The following is a 25,769-nucleotide window of genomic DNA, read 5'->3' as shown; positions in this document are numbered from 1 at the left end:
TCCACAGACCAACAATCCTTTGAGAGAGAAAATTTTTCCTCATTTCCATCCTAAATGGGAGACCCCTTATGTTTAAACTGTGTCTCCTGGTTCTAATCTCTCCCACAAGGAGAAACATCCTCTCAGTATCCACCTGTCAATTCCCCTCAGGATCTTTTATGTTTCAATAAGATCACCTCTCATTCTTCAAGCCCAACCTGACTAACCTTCCCTCACAAGATAACCCCTTCATCCTGGGAATCAATCAAGTGAACCTCCTCTGAACTGCTTCTAATGCTGTTGTATCCTTTCTCAAATAAGAAGACTAAAACTGTACAAAGTACCCCAGATGTGGTCTCACCAACATCCTGTACAACTGTAGCAAAACTTCCCTACTTTAATATTCCATCCTCCTTGCAATAAACAACAACATTCCATTGGCCTTCCTAATCACTTGTGCTGTCTGCATACTAAATTTTTGTGATTCATTTACTAGGACACTCAGATCCCTCTACACTGCAGAGTTTTGTGGTCTTTCTCCATTTAAATAATATACTGCTTTTCTATTTTTCCTGCTGAAGTGAATGGCTTCACATTTTTGGACATTATACTCCATCTGCTAATTTTTTGCCCACACACTATTTGAATCTCTTTGTAGACTCTTTATGTCCTCCTCACAATTTACTTTCCTAGCTATCTTTGTCATCAGCAAATTTAGCAACCATACATTTGGCCCCTTCATCCAAGTCATTTATAGAGATTGATCCCTGTGGCACTCCACTATTTACAGCTTGCCAACCTGAAATTGACACATTTATCCTTACTCTCTGCTTCCTGTTAGCCAACCGATCCTCTGTCCATGATAATATCTTTACCCCTACACCATGAGTAGAATTTTCCCTCCGTTGGGGGGGTTGTGCGGGGGCGGACGCAGACCCGATCAGCGCCCCCAATCGGGTCCACGCTGCCATTTTACGTGACACGCGCCTGGAAGCACTGAGCGCTCCCTGTGCCTGCGGAGGGGTTTCCCTGAGTCGGGGCCTGCGCTCTTTCATGCACGTGCACGAAAGAGTGCAGAAATTTCCCTGAGGCACAGAGCTGCCTCAGGGAGATTAGTTTAACTTCCAAAAATTTTAATAAAGAAAAAAAAATTTTAAGACACGTCCCCTTATGTGACAGTGTCACATGAGCTGGGGCATGTCAATGAACTTTAATGAAAAAATGTATTTAATTTATATACTTCATGAAACCTCATACCGCCCGTGGATGAGGTCCCATGAAAAATGCGAAGGCCGCCTGGGCTCTTCGCCTGCCTGCCAACCTTAAGGTTGGACGGGCACCTTTCTCAGTAGGCTTAATTAGTTCATTAATGGCCTTAACAGCCTTTGACAGTCGGCTGCGCGCCCGTTGAACTAAAAATATAAATGACGTGCAGTGACGTCGGGACACATGCCCGATGTCACTGCCCCGCCCCCGCTCGCCAAGCCAAAGATTGAGCCCCATGAACTCTTATTTTCTTTAGTAGCCTTACTAACATAGAAAAAAACCCTGCTGCTTGGGTTGCTTTTGTTATGGCTTTTAGTGATTTGTTAATTTGTGCTCCCAGATCCCTTTGCATTCAGATTTTTAATTTTTATGTAATGTGTGAAATCCTTATTTTCCTTAAATAAATGTAATACCTCACGCTTAGCTGTGTTGAAACTTATTTGCCAATTGTATGCCCATTCTTCAAGGTTTATAATGCCTTCTTGTAAGTTGGTGCAGTCCTCCTCTGTGTGCATTGCTGTGTGGACAGTTTAACCCATTTTTAATAACAATTCTGCGCACTTTATTTTCAACCATGTATTTACGCTCCTGAACTATCCCTCTAGTTATTTCCTGGCCATTTATGACTTTCCTAAGTTTCGTCTGGCCCATGCTTTCTTCTTTCTATTTCATTTATATTTAAGCTTGTTCATTTTTTGTAGATTCTTTCCTAGCCTTAATAGTTTAAAGCCTTTGCAACCTTCCTATTTACCGTTTCCACTAAGCCTCTGGTCCCATTCCAGTTCAGGTGGAGTCCTTCCCATCAGTACAACTCCGTCTGTCCCAGTACTGATGCCAGTGCCCATGAAAAGGAACCCCTCTTTTCCACATTACCTCTTTAGCCACGTGTTAACTCATCTTCTTTCTGTCGCTATGCCAATTTATACATGGTTTATGCAATAATCCAGAGAATATTACCTTCAAGGTCCTACTTTTTAATTTAGTGCATAACTCCTGGATAGTCCCTCAGCAGGACCTCCTTCCTGTTCATACTTGTATCATTTGTTCCAACACGGACAGCGACAACTGCAAGTGTCAGAGTTTGGGATTTTTTGGCTGTTTGTTCTTGGAAAGTGCTTTGTGGTGAGCAGTGTTAAGATGTCTTTTGTAGCAAGAAGCTTGCCTAAAAAAGGTAGTTTCCCAAAACAGCTTCATGTGGAACTGTGGATCAGTCAGCAGGTGGATGGGTAGTAATTACAATGTGTGATGGGAAATTGTTTAACTGAAACCCATTTAATGGACAATTAATTTATCATGTCTGGCTTCTCACAAAAGCTTAGCATTGGAAACTTTTTTGTGATTATTGTGCGGGCCGTGAGAAAAACCTTTGAAAATCAGGTATTGGACATCAGTAGGCTGCAAGGGAGGACCTGAGCCCTGGTTAGTGAGAGCTTGTGCTTCTGTGATAAGCAAAGGACCCATTGAAGCGGGCTAGTGTGCCTGTGTTCTTTATTTTATAATGATACTTTCACAGTGGTTGTAATGATTTTACAGAATGATGCTCATAATACTTAGTAGGTAAAACCCACAGAGCACTGAAATAAAACAGCTTAGAAAATTAACCAGACAATGCCTGGTATTGTGATTGAAGGAGTACATATGCATAAGACAGAGGCCTGAATTTTTGCTCCCAAGTCAGGAGCACAGAGTCGGGAGAATTCCAGGTTCCGTGAACCCAGCTCTTGACCAACTGCCCCAGATGGTCAGATTTTAGTTGTGGGTGGTAGGAGGAGGAATGGTAGCAGGGTGTAATGGGAGTCTGCCCTACCCACACTGGAAACAGTTCAGAGGCAGCATAGGGGCTGCCAGGTGTGGAAGTGAGCTCGGTGCTCCAGCACTTTGTCCCAGCTGAAAAAGAATAAAACAAAAAAACAGCTTTCTAGCTCTAACCCCCTCACCCCCCACACGCTACCTGTTCCCCATCCATGCCAACCCATCCCACTTCGTGCCCCTGCCTATCTCTCCCAAGGCCCTGCATACGCTCCATGCTAACCTATGCCCCTCCACCCACTGCCATGGCTCTTTGTAGCTCCTTTGTCAACTGAGTGCAAACTCGTGTCAACCCATGACACCCCTATCCACCATACTTTGCCCTTACATCCTCCATGCCAACTTAACCAGTGTCTGTGATGGGCAGGCCTCAGGACCCATGGTGAAAAGAAATAAAATAAAGTTGTAAGTATCTATTGATGAATTCACTATTCCAAAAAAAACACTCTCATTGATAAAAACTCATTCCCACTCTTAAATTCCTTCAACCACTTAATCCCTTACGTCAACAAGCATTTGCATTCATAGCCTCACATCAAAGACTTTATAATGCTTCAAGCTGTTAATGAAACTATGAACTGACAGGCACCCCACTGTGATAATGACAGGTTGTCAAACCAGTCATGCAGCACAAATCCTATAATGATAGCGCTCAGGGTCATGTCAGCAGACAGAATGAAATAGTAAGCACTGATATTTTTTAACCTGTAGATGGCCTTTTTTTAAATTTAAGGGCAATGAAATTTAAATTCCTTGATAGCTTGACAGTTCCATTGAGCTTGATGGTTTCATTGAGTTTATCCACTTTTTATGCACATTCATGTCGACATTTAACAATCCCAAGGGGCTCTTGACCTCTCCCAAAGGGCAACGTACCTCTCCCAAAGTACTACATACCTCTCCCAAAGGTGCCTCTGGACCTCTCCAATAAGGTACCCTACCCCTCCAAAGAACTCCGCTAACTTCAGACTTTCTCCTGATAGGTCTAAAGTGCACAAGTCATGTTTTAGACATCCCACTGGTGATATTGGATCTGACCAAAGGCTTTACCATGTGCTGTTGCCTCCATGAGCCATGTATATATAAATTACAACCAGCCACCGTTTCCTACCCCTGTGAAACTGGTGGGAGTAGGGTTCAGGGGCGGGACTTCAGGACTCAGGCCCCCGGCACCATTTTCATTACTCAAAAATTCAGGCTGGAAATCCAGGCCGAATCACAAGGCAGTTTCATTGTTAGACTCCAGGATCCCACTTTCACACAAGTGGGTCAGGGACAGGAAAATCATCTTCCATAAAACATTCTTTACTATCTTTTCATACCCTTTTAACTGTTCATTTGTCAAATATTTGTCCATTTTCCTATTAAAACATATTACTGGTTCTGTATCCTAACTGTTTCTGATAAGACATTCCAGCTGTAAAATTTGGTTCTGCAGCACCACTTATGACAGCACTACAGAAGCTCTGAACTCAAAAATTGGTGGTTGGAAAGTTCCTGGCACTATGCGCCCTAACTCAGAGGGCATTAACGTTTGTGTGACATACATACACTGGAAGCTTGCAGACTGGGCAGATAGTGAGGTCAAACAATCTCTAATGTTGATTCAGTAGACAAGCTCCATTTTGAACCACACAGGTCAAGTTAATCATTCCCAGCTGGATGTGCATTTAGCTGCATGAGGAAACCCCTCCCCCTCCTTTCCTCCCTTGCATTATTTAAAAGGCTAATCGTCCAACTTCCAGGTGAGGTGCTTTAGACTTAGTTTTGCTGCTGCAGAGAAAGTAGAAGTTCTGTGTTGATTGTTATTGGGGGGGGCTTTGCAAACTTTTTAGATTTTCAAGGGAGTGGTGCTGCATCTTTACAAGGAAGCTAGAGAATATGGTAGGTATGTCAAGGGAAAGTCTGCTTCGGTAACAGGAGCTATAGTTGCAGTCCCTCTTGGGCTGCAGCATGATATAGAAATGGAGCACAAGCAGCAGAGGGTGGAGTAGTGTGCAAAGGGAGGAGGAGGAGGTCTCCCAGTAGAAGGCCTTACCCAGCAAGGGTCTTTAGGCAGCACTTTTTGTACCTCTATCTCAGCCAGGAGCAGTGTGAATGGTACCTGCATTTCACCAAGGAGGTGGTCATTGAATTATGCCACCTTCTATAACCTGATCTGCAGCTGCACAGCAGGGCAAGGATGGCCTTGACATCCTTCCTTAAACCAGGTGCCCAAAACTGGTTAGTATTGTTTCCATTTACCATCCCCAAAACAATGGGTAAAATGATCAATTGTGCAAGACTATGTACCTTATGCCTCAAGGAATCCTGAAAAATATCAGCAGTGACTGCTTAAAACAGACACTAGGCCCTTTGCATATGTTGCTGAGGGGCGTCATGCCATTTTAGGACCCCTCCAAGCAATTGCGCTGCCTTGTGTGGAATGGACCTTGAGGCTGCTCCACTCACTTTTTCTAGCAGGTGGAAGGTCATTTTTTTAAAAAGTCGATCCAGGAGGAGCAGGAGTGCACCTGAATTATTAAAATGAGGCCCAAGGGCTACCTTTGGTCTAGTTCACCTAAGAAAATACCATAATAAATGTGGGCATAGTAATTTATAATGGGGATAAAGACAAAAAAATGGCAAGTAAGTCAAGTTATACAGTCAGGAGGTGCATGCAGATGTTAAGATAGGTTGTGAATTAAATAAAATACACAAAGATATTGCTGCAGTGTTTTAATTGGTTAAGAGCCTCTGATAAAGTTCCGAAAGGACTAGATCAATCTGTCTTTTCAACTAGCTCTCACTGTGAATTCCAAGCCCTGATTTCCCCACTACTTCTTGGCCAGAGTCTCCAGTATTTCTCTCAACTGTAACTATTCCAGCACTCGAGCACAGCAGCACTAGTCAGTGCCATGGCTTTAGACTCAGCATGAAAATTAGATGAAAAACCATCTATCCTGGGATAGAGATGCAACATAGCCCTAGCATCTGGCCCTTACTTCTGCAGAAAGAGACTGCATTCTTCTGCAGCTGCTTTGCTCATTTTTCAATTCATGACCTTAAGTCTCATGTCTCCTCAGCTCACTGATGCACTGTGTCACCATGAAACCCATTTTCCTTTGTCCAGACATAAAAGGCAACTTTGCTCAGATTGTGGTTACTGACATCTTTAACAGCCAAACACATATACAATACTAATGGATCCCCATAGTTTGTTGGTGCAAAATGTCACTCTCGGACACCATTAAGTATTGCTAATTAAAATGAGGATTTTATAAATAGGCTGCACATTGAACATCTCTTGGCTTGGCATATATGGAAACAAAAACACTTATATAGACCTGTAATTACAATATTTAAAATACTCCTGTGTGCATCTCATATTGAAAGGGGACATTAAGTACTCTTGGGCCGGAATTTTATGGCTGCGTCAGGGCGGGGGCGCGGCCGTAAAATGCAGCGAGCAGTCTAAACTCCATTGATTTGGCGGGAACGTAAAATCCCGCTGCCGTAAAAATTCTGCCCAGAATCTGTGAAATAAAACCAAATGTTTACAGGGCTTGACAGGGTCGATGTTCAAAGGCTGGAGAGTCTAGTACTGGGATTCATAGGGTGAGTTTTAACCTGTCAGGGTGGGTGGCAATGCGTGCAAGAAGTTAAAAGAGCAAAAAATGTTGGCATGTCGGGAAGCCGGCAGGAACCAACTGACTTGCGCATTTAACATGAGCACATTCATTAGTGCGCAGAAAACTCCGTGGAACTGGCAAATGTGGTAATAACATATGTGAAAATGAATTGAGTACATTTTTAAGTTTGTATTGTGGTTTAATTGCAAGCACACAGATTTCCTGGCCTTCTGGAACTCGCTAGGTTGAACAAGGCAAGAGAATAACGGGAATTGATGGGACTAAACGATTGACAGGCTGGAAAGCTTTTAAATACAGAGATATGGCAGCTGCATTATAGCCTCTGGACTTGTTCACACTGGATTTGATCTGAGGGTGTTCTTTCACTGCTTTGGAGGTGATTTCAAGGCTTTGGATGTCCTCTTCTGCCACCTGTTCCTGAAGAAAGCTTGCAGGACCTGTGGCAGATGTAAGACATGAATTTTTAAATTTATTCTTTCACGGGATGTCATTACTAAGCCAGCATTTATTGCCCATCTCTAATTTTCCTTGAGAAGGTGGTGGTGAGCCACCTTTTAGAACTGTGCAGTCCATGTGGTGTAGCTCTCCTACAATGCTGTTAGGAAGGGAGTTGCAGGATTTTGACCCAGCAACAGTGAAGGAACAACGATATAGTTCCAAGTCAGGATGGTGTGTGTAGTAATCTGATATGTAATTTACCTTTGAGACTAGTATTGTAATGTAGGGTCACATGATCTGAATGTCCAATAGCAGAGTAGCATGGGCTACCTCTATGTGAAAGAGTCTTGAGTTAGTCATTGATGAATAAAGACAGAGTTTTATGTTGTGAGCATACAAATGTAGCTGCAGAGTTTAGTTTGTAAATAAACAGCATGTGCTTATTCTAACAACGATCTACTAATGCTCTCTGTCTATGTACCAACTCAGTCACCCTGAGACAAATGTGCAGCCCAGATCCTTTAGTCCCAACAAACCAGGGGCACTGGACCCAACAAACTGGTGACGAGAGTAAAAGCACGAAAAGCCACGGAAAAAATGAGGTAAAAGGCAAAAAACAAAACGAAGGAAATCAGAAGAACCAAAACTGGGCAGTACCTCGCATGATAGTTCTAAGTAAAAGAAAATTTCCTTCTGAGCATCGAAGTAATCCCCTCAGAGCATGCTACAATTTGGAAGAGTGAAGCCACTTGATCCAACCTCAGACGACTGATCTCACTATATTGAATGCCCCGCGTTCTTCTACCAGGCGAGGGACATTGTGGGGGCGGAGAAGAGGCGCGATCCTTCTGCCCACGTGTGGGAATAAGACATATGCACTAATTCAGAATCTGTTGGCGCCCAGTGCCCCAGACTCGAAAAGTTTTGATGATTTAGTGAACCTCATAGAGGTTCATTACCAGCCCAAGCCATTGGTGATGATGCAACGGTTTAAATTTAACTCAAGAAATAGAGCTGCGGGGGAGAGAGTTTCTTGTTATGTGGCAAGTCTGAAGCAATTAACTGAATATTGCGAGTTTGGTATATCTATTAATGATATGCTTAGAGATTGTTTGGTATACAGTATAAATGAAAATGCGATTCAGGAGAAATTGTTGGCTGAAACAAATCTTGATTTTCAGAAGGTGTTGGAAATCGCTCCTGGAAAGGAAGGTGCGGTGCGGTGCGAGACTCAGAAGCCATTTGAGGAGCGCAAAATGGCACCGTCCTCCATGTTGGGCACGGAGCCTCAACCAAAAAGAGCTCGAAAGTGCAGAGCTTTATTCCGAAGTGGGAAGCAGCCACCACTAGTAGACAAATTAAGGAAAACTTAGCAGCAGAAACCTGGCAAATTAGTAACAGAGATGGAAGTAGACAGCCTTATAATGAAGCAAGTTGAGAAGGTTCTCAGTCCTCATTGTGCAGATCACCATTTTTCGTTAAGTCAACATGAATGAATGTTGTATGCCATGTGACTGAGTGACCTCTAACTCTGTCACTAGGTAGCTGGGAGAGCCCCATCATGGCCATGCATTCCAAAACTCTATTTATCTCCAGTGTGTTGGCCTCCTCATAGGTCAGGATTTTGATGACTGAAGGGCCACCCTGAGTTCTCTGCCCCTCCATATTATTTTGCACTCTCTCTGCAAGGGATGAAAGAAGAGAGTTATGACTATGAGCAATGGAATGTGTTGAAAAGACAGAAGAATACATTTGTGGGCATCACTGCGAGGGATAGGTGTGACTTGCTGAAAGAGGAACATGAATGTCAGTGGTGGCTGGTTGGATGGAGATATGAGGAGCTGCCTCAGAAGCGAAGGAAAGGTGCACCTGCAAAGCACTGTTCTAAGGAGTGCTGTGTAGGAGAAGGTTGGAGAATCAGAGCGAGGGAGTTTGCACTTGAATGTGGCATGCCACTCATCTTTCCTGTCCTGATCAAGTCATTGAATCTCTTTTGGAGCTGTATGCAGGAACAAGGCACCACTGTCCTGCTGCTCACCACTCTGCCACTTCCAGCCATTCCTGCTTGGTCTTCGAAGCAGGCTTCTTCCTCCAGTCTGCTGGAAACAGAATCCCCCTGCGGACCCTTATGTTCTGTAGCATGAAGTCTAGGGATGCATAAGAGAATTTTGAGGCAGTCTTCCCACACTTGCAACTCTGTCACCCAAGTAACTGTTCCTCTCTTGAGAGTTGTAGATTGGCTCCATTCAGATCTATGCAGTGTCCCTTTAAAGGGTGAAGCTTCAACAGTCGGGTGTGGATCATGATCACACCTGTCCACTCTAGTTGACCAGGAAACCTGGAAGCAGGATGCTAATGATGTAGCTCAGTTAAAAACCTACTGAAAAATTGCTGCTCAAACTTCTAGGATCCTAATGCGCTGCCAGTCTCCCTTGCTGTGAGCAGGTCGAATTGTTAAAATTTAGTCCGTCGTCTCAGGATAAGGGGCTAGCCATTTAGGATTGAAATGGAAAGAAATTCTTTATTCAGAGGTTTGTGGATCTTAGGAAGTCTCAATTCTAGAGAGCAGGGATGCTCACTCATTGAGTCAAGATTGATATCGATAGATTTTTGGGTACAAAGAGAATCAAGGGTAATGGGGATAGAGGAGGAAAGTGGAGTTGATGTGAAAATCCATGGTCTTATTGAATGGTGGCGCAGGGTTGAGGGGCCATCGGGCCTACTGCTTCTACTTCTTATGCTCTTGTCTGGTTTATTTGCTCACAGTAATGACTCATAGAATGCATCCAATTTATTATTTCTTTACTCATTGAGGCACTTTGTCTGCCCATTTGTAATATTTTTTCTTAAGTTCTCATTGTCTAGCTATAAAATGTCAGCAGTTCAGATTTAGTAGAGAACAGAATGAACAATTCAAATTGAAGGTTCTGTTTAATCTCTTGCTTTTTATCCCATTTATTTGAAAACTCGGTTTTGTGTATGTCATCTGTCCACTTTCTTTCACTTGCTTTCTCCTGTGAGCTCACTATCATGTAGCTTTTCCTTAAAGCAGTGTTTCCGTTTCTCCTTTGCTCTTCCACATAGGGACCTTCTGTCTGCCTTATAAAGTCAAAGCTTCCTTAGCTAAACTGCCAGAATGTACCGATAACCACTTCAACTGCTGAAACATTAATTTCAAATATCTTTGTTTCTTAAGTGTTAGCCTTGTGTTACCCATGGGCAGAATTTTATGTCCCACGGGTGGGCGCATGCCTGACACAATCAGGCGTAAAATAGCGCATGATGACATTGGGTGAGCATCCCGATGTCATCGTGCACTCGCGTGATATTTCAGTCGGCAGGCGCGAGTGCGTGTCGGAGCCTCTTTCGCCATTAATTAACAGGCTGCTTAAGGTAATTAAGAGGCCAATTAACTATGATTTTTCATTGCCCGTGCAATTTCATGCTCATCACACGGGCAAATCAGGCAGACGGGCAGCCCACAATTTCAAAAACCTCATCCAAGGGTGGGGATAAAAAGGGCCAGCAGCATTGCTAGTGTGAGTAGTGAGAAGTTTGGTGGATAGTTTGCTGCTGGTGACTTATTGGTACTCGGCAGCTTCATCTCTTTTTGGGGCTTAATTGTCAGCATTTCCAGGCTTCGCTTCAGGAGTCCTTGGTGTCTCCAAAGGCCCGCGGAGGATTCAGACAATGTGGACCACTCCAGGCATTAGACAGCCTTTCGTTACCCTGGTGATGGGGATTGTGGTCTCCACTGGTGGCACCCCCCATGAGGAGGAACAGAGAGGCAGAAGGGAGAGGAGGCCAGGTGTCCCAATGCAGCTTCCAAGAGAGGGACCTGGGGAGGAGAGGCACAGGCACAAGGGCCACAGGACCAGCAGGAAGTCCAAGGCAGAAGGGGCCACTATCCTGCTGCCAGAGTTTACAGACGGCTCTGCAGCTACCTCAGTATGTCCAAGGTGCAAAGCTGAAGGAGGCTCCGCCTCTCAAGGGACCTTCATTTGTCAGTTGATTGGGCCTGAGATCAGCTCCGACTGTGTGGATGGACACCTCAAGCCAGTGGCTCTGAAGGTCACAGTGGCCCTCAACTTCTATGCCTCCGGCATTTTCCAGGGGTCAGTGGGGGATCTTTGTGGAGCCTCCCAATCAGCTGTCCATCGTTGCGTCAAGCTGTTGACAGAAGCTCTGTTCAGGTGGGTTCTGAACTTTACTCTTTACTGTGTGGACAAGCCCAGCCAGGCTGGTCAGCCGGGTGCCTTTGTCAACAAGAAGGGATTCCACTCCATGAACATGCAGAAGGTGTGTGACCACAGGATGCTGATTCTGCAAGCCTGTGCAAGGTACCCTGGCAGCTCCCATGATGCTTACATCCTGAGACACCCCCAGGTGCCAAGACTCTTCAGTGCTCCAGCCTGACTGGACGGATGGCTGCTGGGTGACAAGGGCTATCCGTTGAAAAGGTGGCTCATAACGCCTCTCCGCCATCCAAGAACAGAGGCAGAGAAGCGTTACAATATGAGTCATATCTCCACAAGAGAGGTGGTAGAGAGGACCATAGGTCTTCTCAAGAATCGCTTCTGATGCCTAGACCGTTCAGGGGGAGCGCTACAATACCTCAATCAACCAGCCGCAAAGACGCTGGGGTGTCAGAAGAAGGTAAGAATGCAGTGCACAGAGGTGAGAGTTTCAGATGCTGCAAACATTCTTGTGTAGTCTCATTATTGATGGCAGCCTCAAAACTGTATTCCCCATTGATCATTGAAAGATGATGGCACCATGATGCAGATCTCCCCGGTCTCACCAGGGTGCCTGGCGTGCACAGTGACAGTGTGATGACTTTAATGACATGTCCTTGTTCTCCCTTAGGTTTGCCAAGGGAGAACAAGGTGTCTTTCCAGGTCCAAGGTGTCCTGCTCGTATCTGGAAAGGCTAGGAGGTTAGCTGGGCCTCTGCCAGCCCACAATCTTTCAATGTTATTATGGGCAGTCTTCTGCTGAAAGGACAAAGGAGCATAGATTAATCCCCTCTCTACCTGCAGCTCCATTACAGCTTGGCCAGCCCCACCTGAGGAACACCTTGCAGGGCACAGCCGAGTCGTGGCCTTCAGCCGCAAGACATTGAGTCCAGTCAGCCAGGGATCGCCTTGTTGGTCAGTTCCGGCGTCATTGACAATTGGCATTCAGATTCTAACACCTCTGAGCTCCAAGGGGGTGCGGCCAGACCTTAACACTTCAACACACTAATCCATGACAACATGGCACTCACCCTTCTTGTCGTTAAACCTCTTGCAGCACTAGACCCAGGTGCGGCGCACAACATCATGGCTGCTGACCAACGCTGCCACCTCCTCCCAAGTTCTTTTTGTAAGGTGCGGTGGCCTCCTCCTTCCATCCCTGGGGACAAGGGTGTCCCTCCTGGCAGCCACCTCCTCCAGGAGGACCACGAGGCACTCATCAGAAAACCGGGGGGCCGAGTGCTCACCCGTCCTGCCCTCTCGCCTGGAGTCTGCAGCTGCATTACTCTCCATAATTTTTACTCGCCTGCTCACAACACTGTAGTTCTCCTCGTCGCCGGCAGCCTTCCAGGGCCTGACTGTGCCAGTTTTGAACCAGTCGCCATTGGACCCGTTGACCGACAGGCCCCCATCCCCGCCCGCCACTTGCCGACCAGTGAAGAGCCCCGTTTCATGCTGGACGGGCTTTAATGGGCCCGCCAGTGTGAAATCACGGTCGGGAGCTGATCATGGGCGGTGGACTGTTTCCCAACCACTCCCGGGCAGGTCCGCCGTACCCACCTGAAGACCTCAAAATTCTGCCCCGTGTTTCTGACTCAGATAAGAGAGCTAGTCTCACTGCAATGCAACATAGCTGCGGGCTGCTGTTACAGTGGGACTCATCCATTGTGCTGGAGCCCAGTTGGAACAGGTACCAAAAGGAAATCTGCCTGTAAATCGGAGACATTGCTCCCATGAGCACCTCACTCATGCTCACTATGCACTATGACACATTTTATGTACCCCTTTCCCATCCAGTGCACTATGTGCAGCCAGCTGCTATCACTGGCACCTGATAATACAGTCCTGTTGCTCGAGGCATGTTCTTGGAGATGCCCCAGGAGCACCCATAAATTATGTGTATAAACTGACCTTGTGCCATGGCACAAAGTTTGCTTTTTCATGCACGGGCATGTTAATAACCTGAACAGTGACAGCATGAGCATCATTGCACAGTGCCCACAGTGCTGGTTCCTTGATTTTTGTTATTACTGTGAGACATTTCTGCCTTTTATGTGTGCTGTTTAATTTTCATATCCACGATCCATCTGCTGCTCATTTACCAAATTGTGGGATTTTTGCCTAAAATTGTACCCAAGTGCCTAATATATTTTCTACATGGTATCACATTAAAATTGTTCCACACACAATCTTTGATAATAATCCACGTATTGGGTGCTTAATGTTGATTCTAATAGTTATTGTGTGAGTAAAGAAACTCTCAATAATTTAAAAGGGAAACTAGCTAATGTTGAAGACCCAAGTGCTGCCAGTTAGTGTGTTTTAGTAATTTATCAATAGAGAAGACTGTAACCATGTCTCAATCTCCAATTCTAATACATGGGCAGTATTTTCTGGTCATTGAGTGGGGGCGGAGCCCGCTCGCCGACACGTAAAATGATACAGGGTGACGTCAGGCATGTGTCCTGATGTCACCCCGCATCATTTAGATTCTCAGTTCGGTGGGCGCGCAGTCAAGTCGCTGTTCACCCACCGACCTATCAACGGACTATTAAGGCCATTAAAAAAGTTATTAAAATTATTAATGCACCTGTCCGTCCAACCTTAAGGTTGGCGGGAGGCGAAGAGCCCAGGCGACCTTCAGAAAAAACATGAAACCTCATCCACGAGCGGGATGAGGGTTCATGAGGGGTTTAAAATTTGTGTTACATTTTTAATAAAAGTAATTGACATGTCCCAGCTCATGTGACAGTGTCACATGGAGGGACATGTCAATAAAATTTTTCTCATCTTTTATTATCTTTTTAAAAGTAACACTGATCTCCCTGAGGCAGCACTTAGCCTCAGGGAGATCTGTGTGCTCTTTCGCGTGCATGTGTGAAAGAGCGCACTCCCAGCTCAGGGAATTCCCCCCCCCCACGCCCGCACAGGGAGCGCACAGCGCTTCCTTGCGCACATCACGCTGGGTGGGCCTTAATTGGCCCACCCACGTAAAATGGCGGCGCACCCCCGACTGGGGACACCGATCGGGAACCCGCCTGCTCGTGCCACTCTCGCACAACCCCTCTGACGGAGGGAAAATGCTGCCCCATATGTTATTTTTATACTCGAATGGCAGACAATAATACACATAGATACTGGTATTTCTTGCAAAGGAATTCGGAGCAGGAATGGGAAAAGGCAGCGAGAGAATGTTGATGCTGCGTTTTACATAAGGCTGCACACCTCCTCAGAGTTAAAAATTAGAAACATTAGGAACTGGATGATGCAACGGGTTAACGCACTATTCTTTTACTTCTGAGAGCTACATTTAATTCAATGATGGGAGAAGACTCTCCTCTTTTTACTGATTGTCCCATTCATTTATTTTCAGTGTAAAACATGTCACAGAATAGTCTGCATTATTCTTCCCAGCAATCACAAGGGTGGATGGAGTGGGCCATTCATACTGGTGTACAGGTGTGGACTGCAGTTGAAGTTGACAGATGATTAGACTGAATTACTTTGCATCAAGTGTACTGGACTTGATGTTGACGTGCGTATCTGATTGGTGAAAATGGAAAATTGTAGGCTTCAACCCTTTGCTCTTATTTTGTTCGGGTCATGTGAGTCTCTATTTAACAAACTCTTGATGTCCTTGAAAGCAGAGAAAATGTATTGGGGGAGAAATGAATTTGCATAGTACCACTTTAAAGGCACAGCACAGACTTGCATCCGTTTCTGTGTGGATTGCACAACACTCTTCAGCTTCAGCTGATGGACACTGAGCGGACTGTGCAGGTAGCGGCCTGCAGTGCTGTCTGTTCTCTGAGAATCAACTTAAATGTGGTGCTACCCCATTTCTGCTCCATTATCCCTTAAGGCTGAAAGTAAACTACTTAAAGGGCTTGGTCACTTCACACTGCTCTTATATTCTCAGCCATCATTTACTGAGCAGCAGTAGCAAAGTCTGAGAATTGGTTTTTGACTGCTCTTTTGGCAAGTGGAAGGGGATAGAAGTGGTTCAAAATTTAAGTTTAGAACTTAATAGGAGATAGACTAACCAGGTAAAACGAAAGTGCACGCTTTAATACATACTCACTGAGTGGTGACACAAAAGTAATCTCAATAGTAGCTGAGATAGGAAAGTGTTGTTACTTCACATATTGGGGACAACTAATTTTCTTTTATTAATAGATTTATACTGAGATTCTTTTAAAATTTGTTAGTTTCATTTGTCCTTTATACTTTGAGTGCTGGTAAAGTATGCTCTACATTAGTCATTGAGCAGGAAGCTGGTTTGACACAGCATGAAGTGCAAGCCAATAATTATCAGGCAGCATGACATTTATGCCTATTCGTACGGTGAAAGCGAAAACATAGGATCATGGAAAATAGAAGCAAGAATAAGTCATTCAGCCCTTTGAGCCTGCTCTGCCATTCAGTATGAACATTGCTGATCCTCTATCTCAACATCATACTCCTGCTCTCTCCCCATACCTCTTGACGCCTTTAGAGTCCAAGTCTATTTGTTTCCTTCTTAAATATATTCAGTGACTTGGCTTCCACAGTCTTCTGTGGTAGAAAATTCCACAGGTTTACCACCCACTGAGTGAAGATGTTTCTCCTCATCTCAGTCCTAAATGGACTACCCTGTATCCTGAGACTGCGACCCCTTGTTCTAGACCCCCCCCAGCCAGAGGAAACATCATCCCTGCATCCAGTCTGTCCAGCCCTGTCAGAATTTTATATGTTTCAATGAGATCCCCTCTCATTCTTCTAAACTCCAGTGAGTACAGGCCTAGTCAACCCAATCTCTCTTCAAAATGACAATCCTGCCATCCCAGAATCAGTCTGGTGAACCTTCACTGCACTCCTCTATGGCAAGTGTATCCTTTCTTGGAAAAGGAGACCGAAACTGCATACAATACTCCAGGTGTGATCTCACCAAGCAGCTGCAGTAAGACATCCTTGCCCCTGTACTCAAGTCCTCTCGCAATGAAGGCCAACATACTGTTTTCCACTTTAACTGCTTGCTGCACCTACATGCTTGCTTTCAGTGATTGGAGTACAAGGGCACCCAGGGGATCTCATTGAAACATATAAAACTATGACAGGGCCGGACAGTCTGGGTGCAAGGATGATGTTTCCTCTGGCTGGGGGTTCTAGAACAAGGGGGTACAGTCTCAGGATATAGGGTAAGCCATTTAGGACTGAGAAAAGGAGGAACATCTTCACTCAGAGGGTGGTAAACCTGTGGCACCCATCAACATTTCCCAATCTATCACCATTTAAGTAATACTCTGCCATTCTGTTTTTCCTACCAAGTGGATAACTTCACACTTATCCATGTTATACTGCATCTGCCAAGTATTTGCCCACTTATTCAACTTGTCTAAATTGCCTTGAAGTTTCTTAACATCCTTCTCACTACTCACATGCCCACTAAGTTTTGTGTCATTAGCAACCTTGGAAATATTGCATTTGATTCCCTCATCCAAATCATTGATATATATTGTGAATAGCTGGGGCCCCCAAGCACTGATCCCTGTGATACCCCACTAGTCACTGCCTGCCACTCTGAAAAAGACCCATTTATTCCTACTCTCTGTTTCCTGTCTAGCATGCTAACCAATTCTCAATCCATGCCAATATATTACCTCCAATCCCATGTGCTTCAATTTTGCAAACTAACTTCTTATGTGGAACTTTATCAAAAGCTTTGTGAAAATCCAAAAACACTACATCCACAAGTTCTCCCTTATCTATTCTTTTAGTCACACCCTCAAAAAACTCCAGTAGGTTTGTCAAACATGATTTCCCTTTCATAAACCCATGTTGGCATAGTCTAGTCCTGTTGATATTTTCTAAATGTCCTGTTATTACATCCACAGAACTTTGAATATATACAATGAGAAGTAGTGTTTAAAATATTAAAAGTTTAATATATAATAATTATTTTGGCATTTTTTTGGTATGGCTTAATTCATTATAATTAGTTGAAAGTGAGTAAATAAGGCTTTCAAATAAACTGGGAGATTCAGGCATTGTAATGCTTGAATGAGCTATGATTGTTTTCAATGTGCCCATTGTTAAACCTTTGTATTCAGTGCCATCTCTCTAATTCTGTCTATACTTTCAGTAAAATGAACCCAAGCTAGTGACAATAGTGCTTAACTTACAAGAGAGACATTTTGCGTTGACATCACTGCATAACATGTGCACTATTTGCAGCTATTTGTATTGTTATTTCTAACTGAATTCAGGAAACAAGGATCCAAATGCATAGGCTGTGCAACGTACAATACCAGTAAGTATCTTTAGGGTGGGATTTCATCTTTACTGTCTGGGTGGCTATATGACAGGTGAAATGCCTGCCCTTTATTGAACTTGCCTAAGTATCATTCCATTGAAATCAATAGAACAAAAATCAGGTTAGCTCCCTAAAATGTGTAAAATCCAACTCATGGAAGTAGAAGTGAATAGCTTTCAGCATTTAAGGATTAAAATGGGCAGTTGGTATAATAAAGACAATATTTGCATAAAAAGTTTTAAAACAGGAAACGCATACTTTATTTTCAGATACTGCACTTAAAATGTATTTTTCAGTAATAGTACTTCTATCTAAAGCCACTATTTTACATTTCTGGTATACTGTTACAATTTTTGAATTACTTCTTTTGATTCTCTGTAGCCCTCCACGCTCTTTGACTCCTCAGCAGCCTCGCTGCAGCTCAGAGATTGATGCACATAGCAGTGGAGAGAAAAACAGTTCACAGGTGAGAAAAATTGAAGAAATTATTTTATCATTAAAAAGACATCATGCTTCAACAACTGAATTGTTACACTTTCATTAAAATCTGATCAAAATTGCCTTCAATCTATTTGTGAAATTGCAAAGTATTCACAAATGATCAAATAGGTATCACAGTTAAAAAAGTAGAAGCTGAAGTACATCATGCATAATCAGTAATACTGATAACACTCATTACATAATTATGCTGAAAATGCTTAGACTGCTTATTCTTTAATGACTGATGAAGAACATTTGTCTTTCTTGGTTTATTTCCAGTGACAAAATTCAAGACCATACATTTTTTTTTAAACTAACCGTCTAACCTGTTAAAATAATTTTTCAGTCATGGCACAATAGTAGCTCAGTTCTGGCATTGTAAGCTTAGAAAACCAACCTTCCATTCACAATGCAAAGCTGCATGACAAAACTAGTCAACTGTAGTTACAGGGAAGCAACGATAATTTACAGTACTAATAAAAGGCACTCAATTTGCAAAATCACAGATGCATTATGGAGACTAGGAGATGGCAAAGAGTATGTTAATGGGAGGGTATAATTACAGTGTGACAAATTTACTTAGGCAGTTTCCATTACAAATATGAGCATTGAAACTTATAATGGAAAACATTGACAGAAAGTGCACACAGTTGCAAGATATTTAGCATATTGCTAGGTATTGCAAATGTGTAACAGATGTGTTTTTAATTGTAGCTGTAGTGGAAAATAAAGGTCAAAGTTAATGGGACATTGTCATCATTAAAAACTGTTCATACAGAAACGTTTGATGGCAGCACATGTCTGTGAGCTATGTTGATTATGCACAAGTTTTTCACAACTTTTTATTTTTGAGTAAAGAAAAGTTAAGTTAAGGTACGTGAAATAAAGTTGTCAAGACCCAGGAGAATAGTAAATAATCACCCATTTTCATGAAATAGCTGAAAGGAACTATTAGTGCAGGAGTACGTGCTTGCATATCTGAAAAGTAAGAATGTGCAGGGCTACAGGGAGAAGGCGAGGGAGTGGCACTAGGTGAATTGTTCCTTTGAAGAGCCAGCACTGACACAACAGGCCGAATGGCCTCCTTCTGTGCTTTAACACGTCTGTGATTCAGTGATGTGAGTACTTATTTCTGGATATGCCCTGCAACTATTAGTTTCAAAATCTGAGTGTAGCCGTCAAATTATATTGGGCAGACGTTAATTCCGCCTGTAGGCTGTGTCAGTATGGGGGTAGTAGAGGCGGGTGGAGTGCCCATCGCTTTCCCAACTCCCCCCAGTTCAGCCAGCGGTGGAGAAGGTCAAGTATGGCCTTTCTACCCAGAAGCTAATTGAGGCCCTTAAGTGCCAATTAATGACAATTTAAGGGTCTCTTCCGCCATGGAGGGCTTTCCCAGTGGCAAGGGTCGGCCCCTCTAAAATGATTCCTCCGTCTCCTTTCCTGGGCCTGCATGACTGGCCCTGGATAGCCCCACACACTTACCTCCATCCCAGAGCTTCTTCCATTGTGCTGGTCCAAGCTGACTGCAGACAGCAGATGACACTGTTCCCGGTGGCAATGCTGGGAGTGAAAAGCTGCTAGCGCTCCAATTCGCCAGCAGCTCCTGGAGGTGGTAACTTCATCCTGAAAGGGACAGAAGCCCTGACACCAGGCAGTTAATTGTCTTGATGAGCATGCAATTGCATTGGGGCTCCCGGAAATCGCTGCAGCCTGGTTGTCCCCAGCTTTCTGGCTAGTCTCAGGGCCACCATTTGGTCATTAAGTTCAGCCCATTTTGAGGAGATTAAGATGGATGGGTTAATTCCTCTGTTAAAATTAGACAAAGGAATTTAATATAAGTTAGCTGTTGCATACTATTCATCATGCTATGCAATTTAAATGAATTACTTTTTTACCTCTGTCATGCTGGGGGACCATAACAGCCATTCTTCATATAAGAGATGACATGGTGTGTTAGCAGACTGTTTGACTTTGGCAAAATTACCACTCCAATATTTGATACAGTTCCCACTTGGCTAGTGTTCTTCTCATTTCTAGCCTTAGGGGCAGTGAAGCAATTATAGCACCCCTAGCTGAAAGCAAATGACTTCTAGTGAAGAAGTTTAGTATTGGGTTGTATGTAAATTTAGCCTGATTTACAAAACCTAAGATAAATATGTTATGGTTTTAAATATTTTTCACTACATGGAGGGATCATCATCATTTATTTGAATTACTAATACATGGATTGTAGTAGACTGACTAGTCTGCATTAATTTCTGGATGTTGTTTGGATTAGTTGATCATTCATCATACTGCTAACAGGTAGTCTCAAGTGTATCAGTTAGCTATATTTAGATATTAAGATGAAGCTGTGTCTAACAGAATCTGTTCCTCTTAAAGCTACTGCTGAAGTACTCCCTGTTTGAAATGGTCGAATTAGGGAAATCCAGACAATTGTAGCAGCATGTAGGAACATAGGAAGAGGAGTAGGCCATTTGGCCCATCGAGCTTGCTCAGCCTTTCAATTTGATCATGGCTGATCATTGACCTCAGCGCCACCTCCTGCACCATCCCCATATTCCTTGATGTCATTGGTCTCTAGAAATCTATCAAATTCTGTCTTGAACATATTCAACGATTGAGCTTCCACAGCCCTCTGGAGTAGAGAATTCCAAAGATTCATCACCACCTGACTGAAGAAATTCTTCCTCGTCTCAACATTAGATGGCCTACCCCTTATTCTGGGAATGTGTTCCCTGGGTCTAGACTCACCAGCCAGGGGTAATATCTTATCTACATCCACCCTGCCACGCCCTGTAACAATTTTGTAAGATTCAATGAGGTCACCCCTCATTCTTCAGAACCCTAGAGAATACAGACCCAGACTCTCCAATTTTTCCTCATAAGACAATCCCGCCATCCCAGGGATTGACCTGGTGAACCTCTGTTGCACTCCTTCTATGGCAAGTATATCCTTCCTTGGATAAGGGGACCAAAACTGTGCACAGTACTCTAGGCGGGGTCTCACCGAGGCTTTATATAACAGCAGTAAGACATCTTTACTTGTGTACTCAAATCCCCTTGCGATGAAGGCCAACATACAAATTGCCTTCCTGATTGTTTGCTGCACCTGCATGTTAGCTTTTAGTGACTCATGGACAAGGACACCCAGGTCCTTTTGGACACCCACACTTCCCAACCTCTCAACATTTAAGAAATACTCTGCCTTCTTGTTTTTTTCGACCAAAGTGGATAACTTCACATTTACTTACATTATATTCCATTTGCCATGTTCTAGCCCATTCACTCAGCCTGTCCAAGTCCTCCTGAAGCCTCCTTGCATCCTCCTCACAACTTATGTTCCCACCCAAAAAAACTCCTTTGGATTAATTAGAATGTAGCTGTAGCTGCTATAGAGTTTTGACTCCATGGGCGGAATCGTCCACTGGTGTCGGGTGAGTTTGGTGGCGTGAGCGGACAACATGGCGAGAAGGCCAAAATCGGTTTCACAACGTCATGAAACCAGTTTGTGATCATCTGCTCAGTCCATCGATGGCAGGCCACGTTTCCCGCCATTGGACGTCGGGAACCTCATTGTAATCATTATCACCATAAGGCTAGCACACCGGACTCATCTCTCCCCACTGGATCATCCGCTGACGTGTTTCACTAGAGCATATAAAAGGCATCCACTTAGCGGGTTGCATTTTGAGGGGAACTGAGATGAGTGCACAGTAACGTTGTGGAGTATTCGTGAGGGATGCCTGTTGGACTTCAAGGTTGAGGTGCATTTAGGGGGATGGGGGGGCAAAGGCTGACCTGCGGTTGAGGCAACTTTTGGGGGGACAAAGGCTGCCCTACTGTTGAAGGTAGCACACAAGCACATGCAGGGGGTGGGGGTGCTGGTGTTGGGCGAGGGAAGTGGCCGCGTATTAGGGAAACCTTGTATGAAGCGATCATTCCTCTGCAGCTGAGACAGTTCAGGCACAGCCATTTTGATATGATTGGAGTTGGGCCTTTAGCTTATCTGCCCACTCAATCAAAGCAGACACATGAAAGTGCCACCAAGTGCTCCAGAGCTTTTCACCCCTTGGGCACAGACTGCAAAGTAATGAGCGTTTTAGTGACTGCAGAACAGTTGGATGACTGGGCACGTTGTACAGTCTCCATGCTAAAGCTGTCCGTGGAGCCATCATTGGTGGAGATGCTCACAACCCCTTGCAGTGTCATCACCCCAGCCTCCCCTATAGTTCAAGCTAACAGTGCAGCCTTGCAGTGCGGATTTAGAGAATGCCTGCGCCTGAGCTGAGAGCACAGCATGCAGTCCAATGGACAAAGCTGCCACCAATTGGTCAGGTGGAGTGGGGCGGAGGAAGGTGGGGTTTTGGGCAGCCATGTTGCGCACTAATCTCTGGCCATCCAAGTGGTGGCCATCACTCTCCGGGATGCAGTAAGGAACCTTCAGACTTAACCAAGATAGGTTCTTAGTACAATCATCAACACCCCTTTGTCCTTTTGTCTATGACATCTTTGGCAGTCTCTTCTTGGCCTCCACCTATCACTGGCCCCCTAACAAGCTCTCCTGTCCCACCCCTTTCTACTAGCTTATATTTCATCTCATTTCTATATGTCTTAGTTCTGATGAAGGGTCATACGGACTCGAAACGTCAACTGTATCCCTCTCCGCAGATGCTGTCAGACGTGCTGAGTTTTTCCAGGTATTTTTATTTTTGTTCTAGATTTCCAGCATCCGCAGTATTTTGCTTTTATCTTAGTACACCCATGCATCTCTCTCTTTCATCCTGCAGGAGGAGTACATCAGGATCATGGAGCTTGGTGAATTAGCTGCAAGCCTCATGGCATACAGAGAGCGAAGATGACAGAGAAGTGAGCGACTGAGGCGCCTGGCTGCGCAGAGGGAGGAGCAGCACCCTCAGGAAGAAGGGGCAGCTGGGGCTCCTGCACACACCGCTGAAGAACCACAGCGAGCCGTCACTGGTCAGTGCCTAGTTAGACCCAGGGTCTTTCAGTCCTGCAGCTGACCGAGAACCAGTTTTGCCAAAGACTGTGCATGTCTAGGGAACTGGTTGGTCACATCTGCCAGCTATTGCAGGATTTGGCGCTACGTGGACATGGAGGGCATCCACTGCCATTGGCTGTGAAAATGACAGCGGCGCTCAATTTCTGTGTTAGTGGCTCCTTTCAGGGCTCAACAGGTGACCTCTGTGGGATATCACAAGCCTCCACCTCCACAAATGCATCCATGAGGTCACGGATCTTTGTGCATCTTTGCGAGGGCGTACAACTTTGTGCATTTCCTCCGAGACCAGGAGAGCCAGGATACAAGAGCGATTGGATTTGCCCAGATCGCAGGTTTCCCACAGGTGCAGGGTACCATCAACTGCACTCATGTGGCGCTCAGATCTCCGTTGCAACAGGGTCCACAGAGGCTGCAGGGATGGCTCCTCGGGGACAAGGGCTACCCACAGAGGACGTGGCTAATGGCACCCATGCGGCGGCATCAGACTGCAGCAGAGTGAAGGTATAATGAGGCTCATAGTGCAACTCGCAACTTGGTGGAGTGAACCATCAGGATGTTGAAAATGAGGTTCCAGTGCCCAGACTGGTCTGGTGGAGCCCTGCAATATTGTCCACAGAGGGTGTCATGCATCATTGTCGCCTGCAGCACCCTTTACAACCTGGTGCTGCAACAGGGAGAGGAGCTGGCTGAGGAGGAGATGCAGGAGCTGGAGGTCTCCTCCGATCAGGAGGGCATCATCCGTGATGAGGGTGAGGATATCCTTGAAGGCGACAATGAGGCCCTCCCACTGGCCAGACGAGGCAGGCGTGCTTGGGAGGCCTTTAGATTTGTGGAGGATGATGGCAACCTGCAGTGAGGAGACACCATACGATCCTCACATTCCACCTATGAACGATTGACTCTAGTCTGGCTTATGGCAGCGCGAATACCCTCTGTGAGAATGCTCCTGTCATGGAGATGCAGTGGGAGGCCCTAATAGTCGCTCGATTGCAGGCAGATGATGACAATATGTAGTGAGCTGTGTGATCAGGGTCATATCATAGAGACGCAGCCATGAAATTTTAAGAGCATCTGATCCTTTGTCCGCCTTCAGCACCTGAGCCATTCAGGAGCACAGCGTCACTGGTCACAGATGCTGAAGAGATGGGGGTCAGCCCCACCATAAAGGCGCTGAGAGCCCACAGAGAGAATGATGGAACTCTGTGATGCCTGCCCACGACATTCTGGCAGCAATGACAAGCACCGTTGAGGTGCAGGCATCAGTACTTGTGTCCAGGGAGTTTGAGGCTGGACCATCACTTTGGTCTGAAGGCTGCACAAAGCACAGGGAAGAGGCCTTGGACTGAGACACCTGCCTTTACCTTGAGCAGAAAGGTTTCACATCTGAGTGACACGAACTCTGCTCATCAGAACAAGGGGCCTTAGGCAGGGAGACATTCTTGGGAGTTTATTGACAATAGTGAACAGTATGTACAAGTGATTAATACCCGTGCCCAGGCTGTGCAGCTAATTCTTCTTAACTTTCCTCACCCTACTGCTATGTCTTGATGCTCCCTGGCCATCCACAGCGGAGGTGGAGGCAGCCTGCTGATTGCTAGCCCTGTCTGTGATGACCTTGACGCAAGTCCTCTGGAGGGCTGAGACTTGGAGGTCCCCAGCTGCTTTCGTGGACCTGCTGTGTGTCAGTGGCACCCGCCTCGAGCTGTGGAGCTGGAGCTGGGATTACACGAAGAGGGGATTCAGATGTGCTCCTGGAGTTTCCTGGGTGGATGGCCCCGGGGTGTGCACCTGCTGATCCTCCTCCCCTCTATCGGTGCCCAGGGGCCCCTGGTTGACTCCTTGAGGAGAAGGGTAGCTGGAGTGAGATTGTGTTGCTCGGCATCCCTCTCGCGTACATACTGTTGGAGACCAACTATGGCATCAGCAATGGAGTTCAGCCCACACAGCATTGCAGGAACGACATCCTGGACCAAGTTCTCCATGGCAGCCGCCATCCTACCAGTGTTGACCTCGGTGCGTTGCAATGCCGGCGCTATCACCTCAGCCTGAAGCGGACGGACTCCTCCATCGTGCCTTGTAATCTGAGGAGTGCAGCAGACATCCCTTCTTGATGTTTCTGAGCTTGCCTTTTCGCTCCAGCAACTGTAATAACCGAGTCCAGAGGCTTGTCACCTGACTCGGACTCAGCAAATTTCTGGCCTCCAGCAGTCCTGAGTGCTGGAAACCTGGGAAGTCTCTGCCACTGCCTGCTGAGGATCAGAAAGTGTGATGTGCTCACCAGATTGTGATCCTGAGGCTACTCTAAAGCTAGGTCCCACTGAGGTGTGTGTCTCCGCACTGGTGGAGGGTGTGGGTGAGCGCTGTGACAGGACTTCAAGGAGGGTGCCTTCAGATTCCTCTTCAGAGGTCTCTTCGGGGCTTGATTGGCCCTGTGTTGTGGACTCTGTCAACTTTTTGGCAGATGTGCCTGCGAAAGCAAGGAGAGGTAACTAGTGCATGGCAGTAGCCTGTGAAACAGGACACATCATTCACAACATGGTTGTCTGATGGATGTTGCACTACTGGATCCTCACTTGGTAGAGCATCATCGACCTCACTATCAGCACAGGAACAGTC

General features: G+C 45.3%; 1 protein-coding gene across 1 annotated transcript in view; it reads left to right on the top strand.

The window, feature by feature from the left end:
* The window catches only part of bnip3 (BCL2 interacting protein 3), a 65,633-nt gene that overhangs the window by 29,590 nt on the left and 10,274 nt on the right, over positions 1–25,769 (top strand). Inside the window, exon 3 of the mRNA XM_078564909.1 lies at positions 18,032–18,116. Coding sequence (XP_078421035.1) covers positions 18,032–18,116 — 85 coding nt within the window. The remainder of the gene's footprint in view (positions 1–18,031; positions 18,117–25,769) is intronic.

The sequence above is a fragment of the Cetorhinus maximus genome, chromosome 20 (assembly GCF_964194155.1).
Source record: "Cetorhinus maximus chromosome 20, sCetMax3.hap1.1, whole genome shotgun sequence".
NCBI lineage: Eukaryota > Metazoa > Chordata > Chondrichthyes > Lamniformes > Cetorhinidae > Cetorhinus > Cetorhinus maximus.
This window is presented reverse-complemented; position numbering and strand designations above follow the sequence as displayed.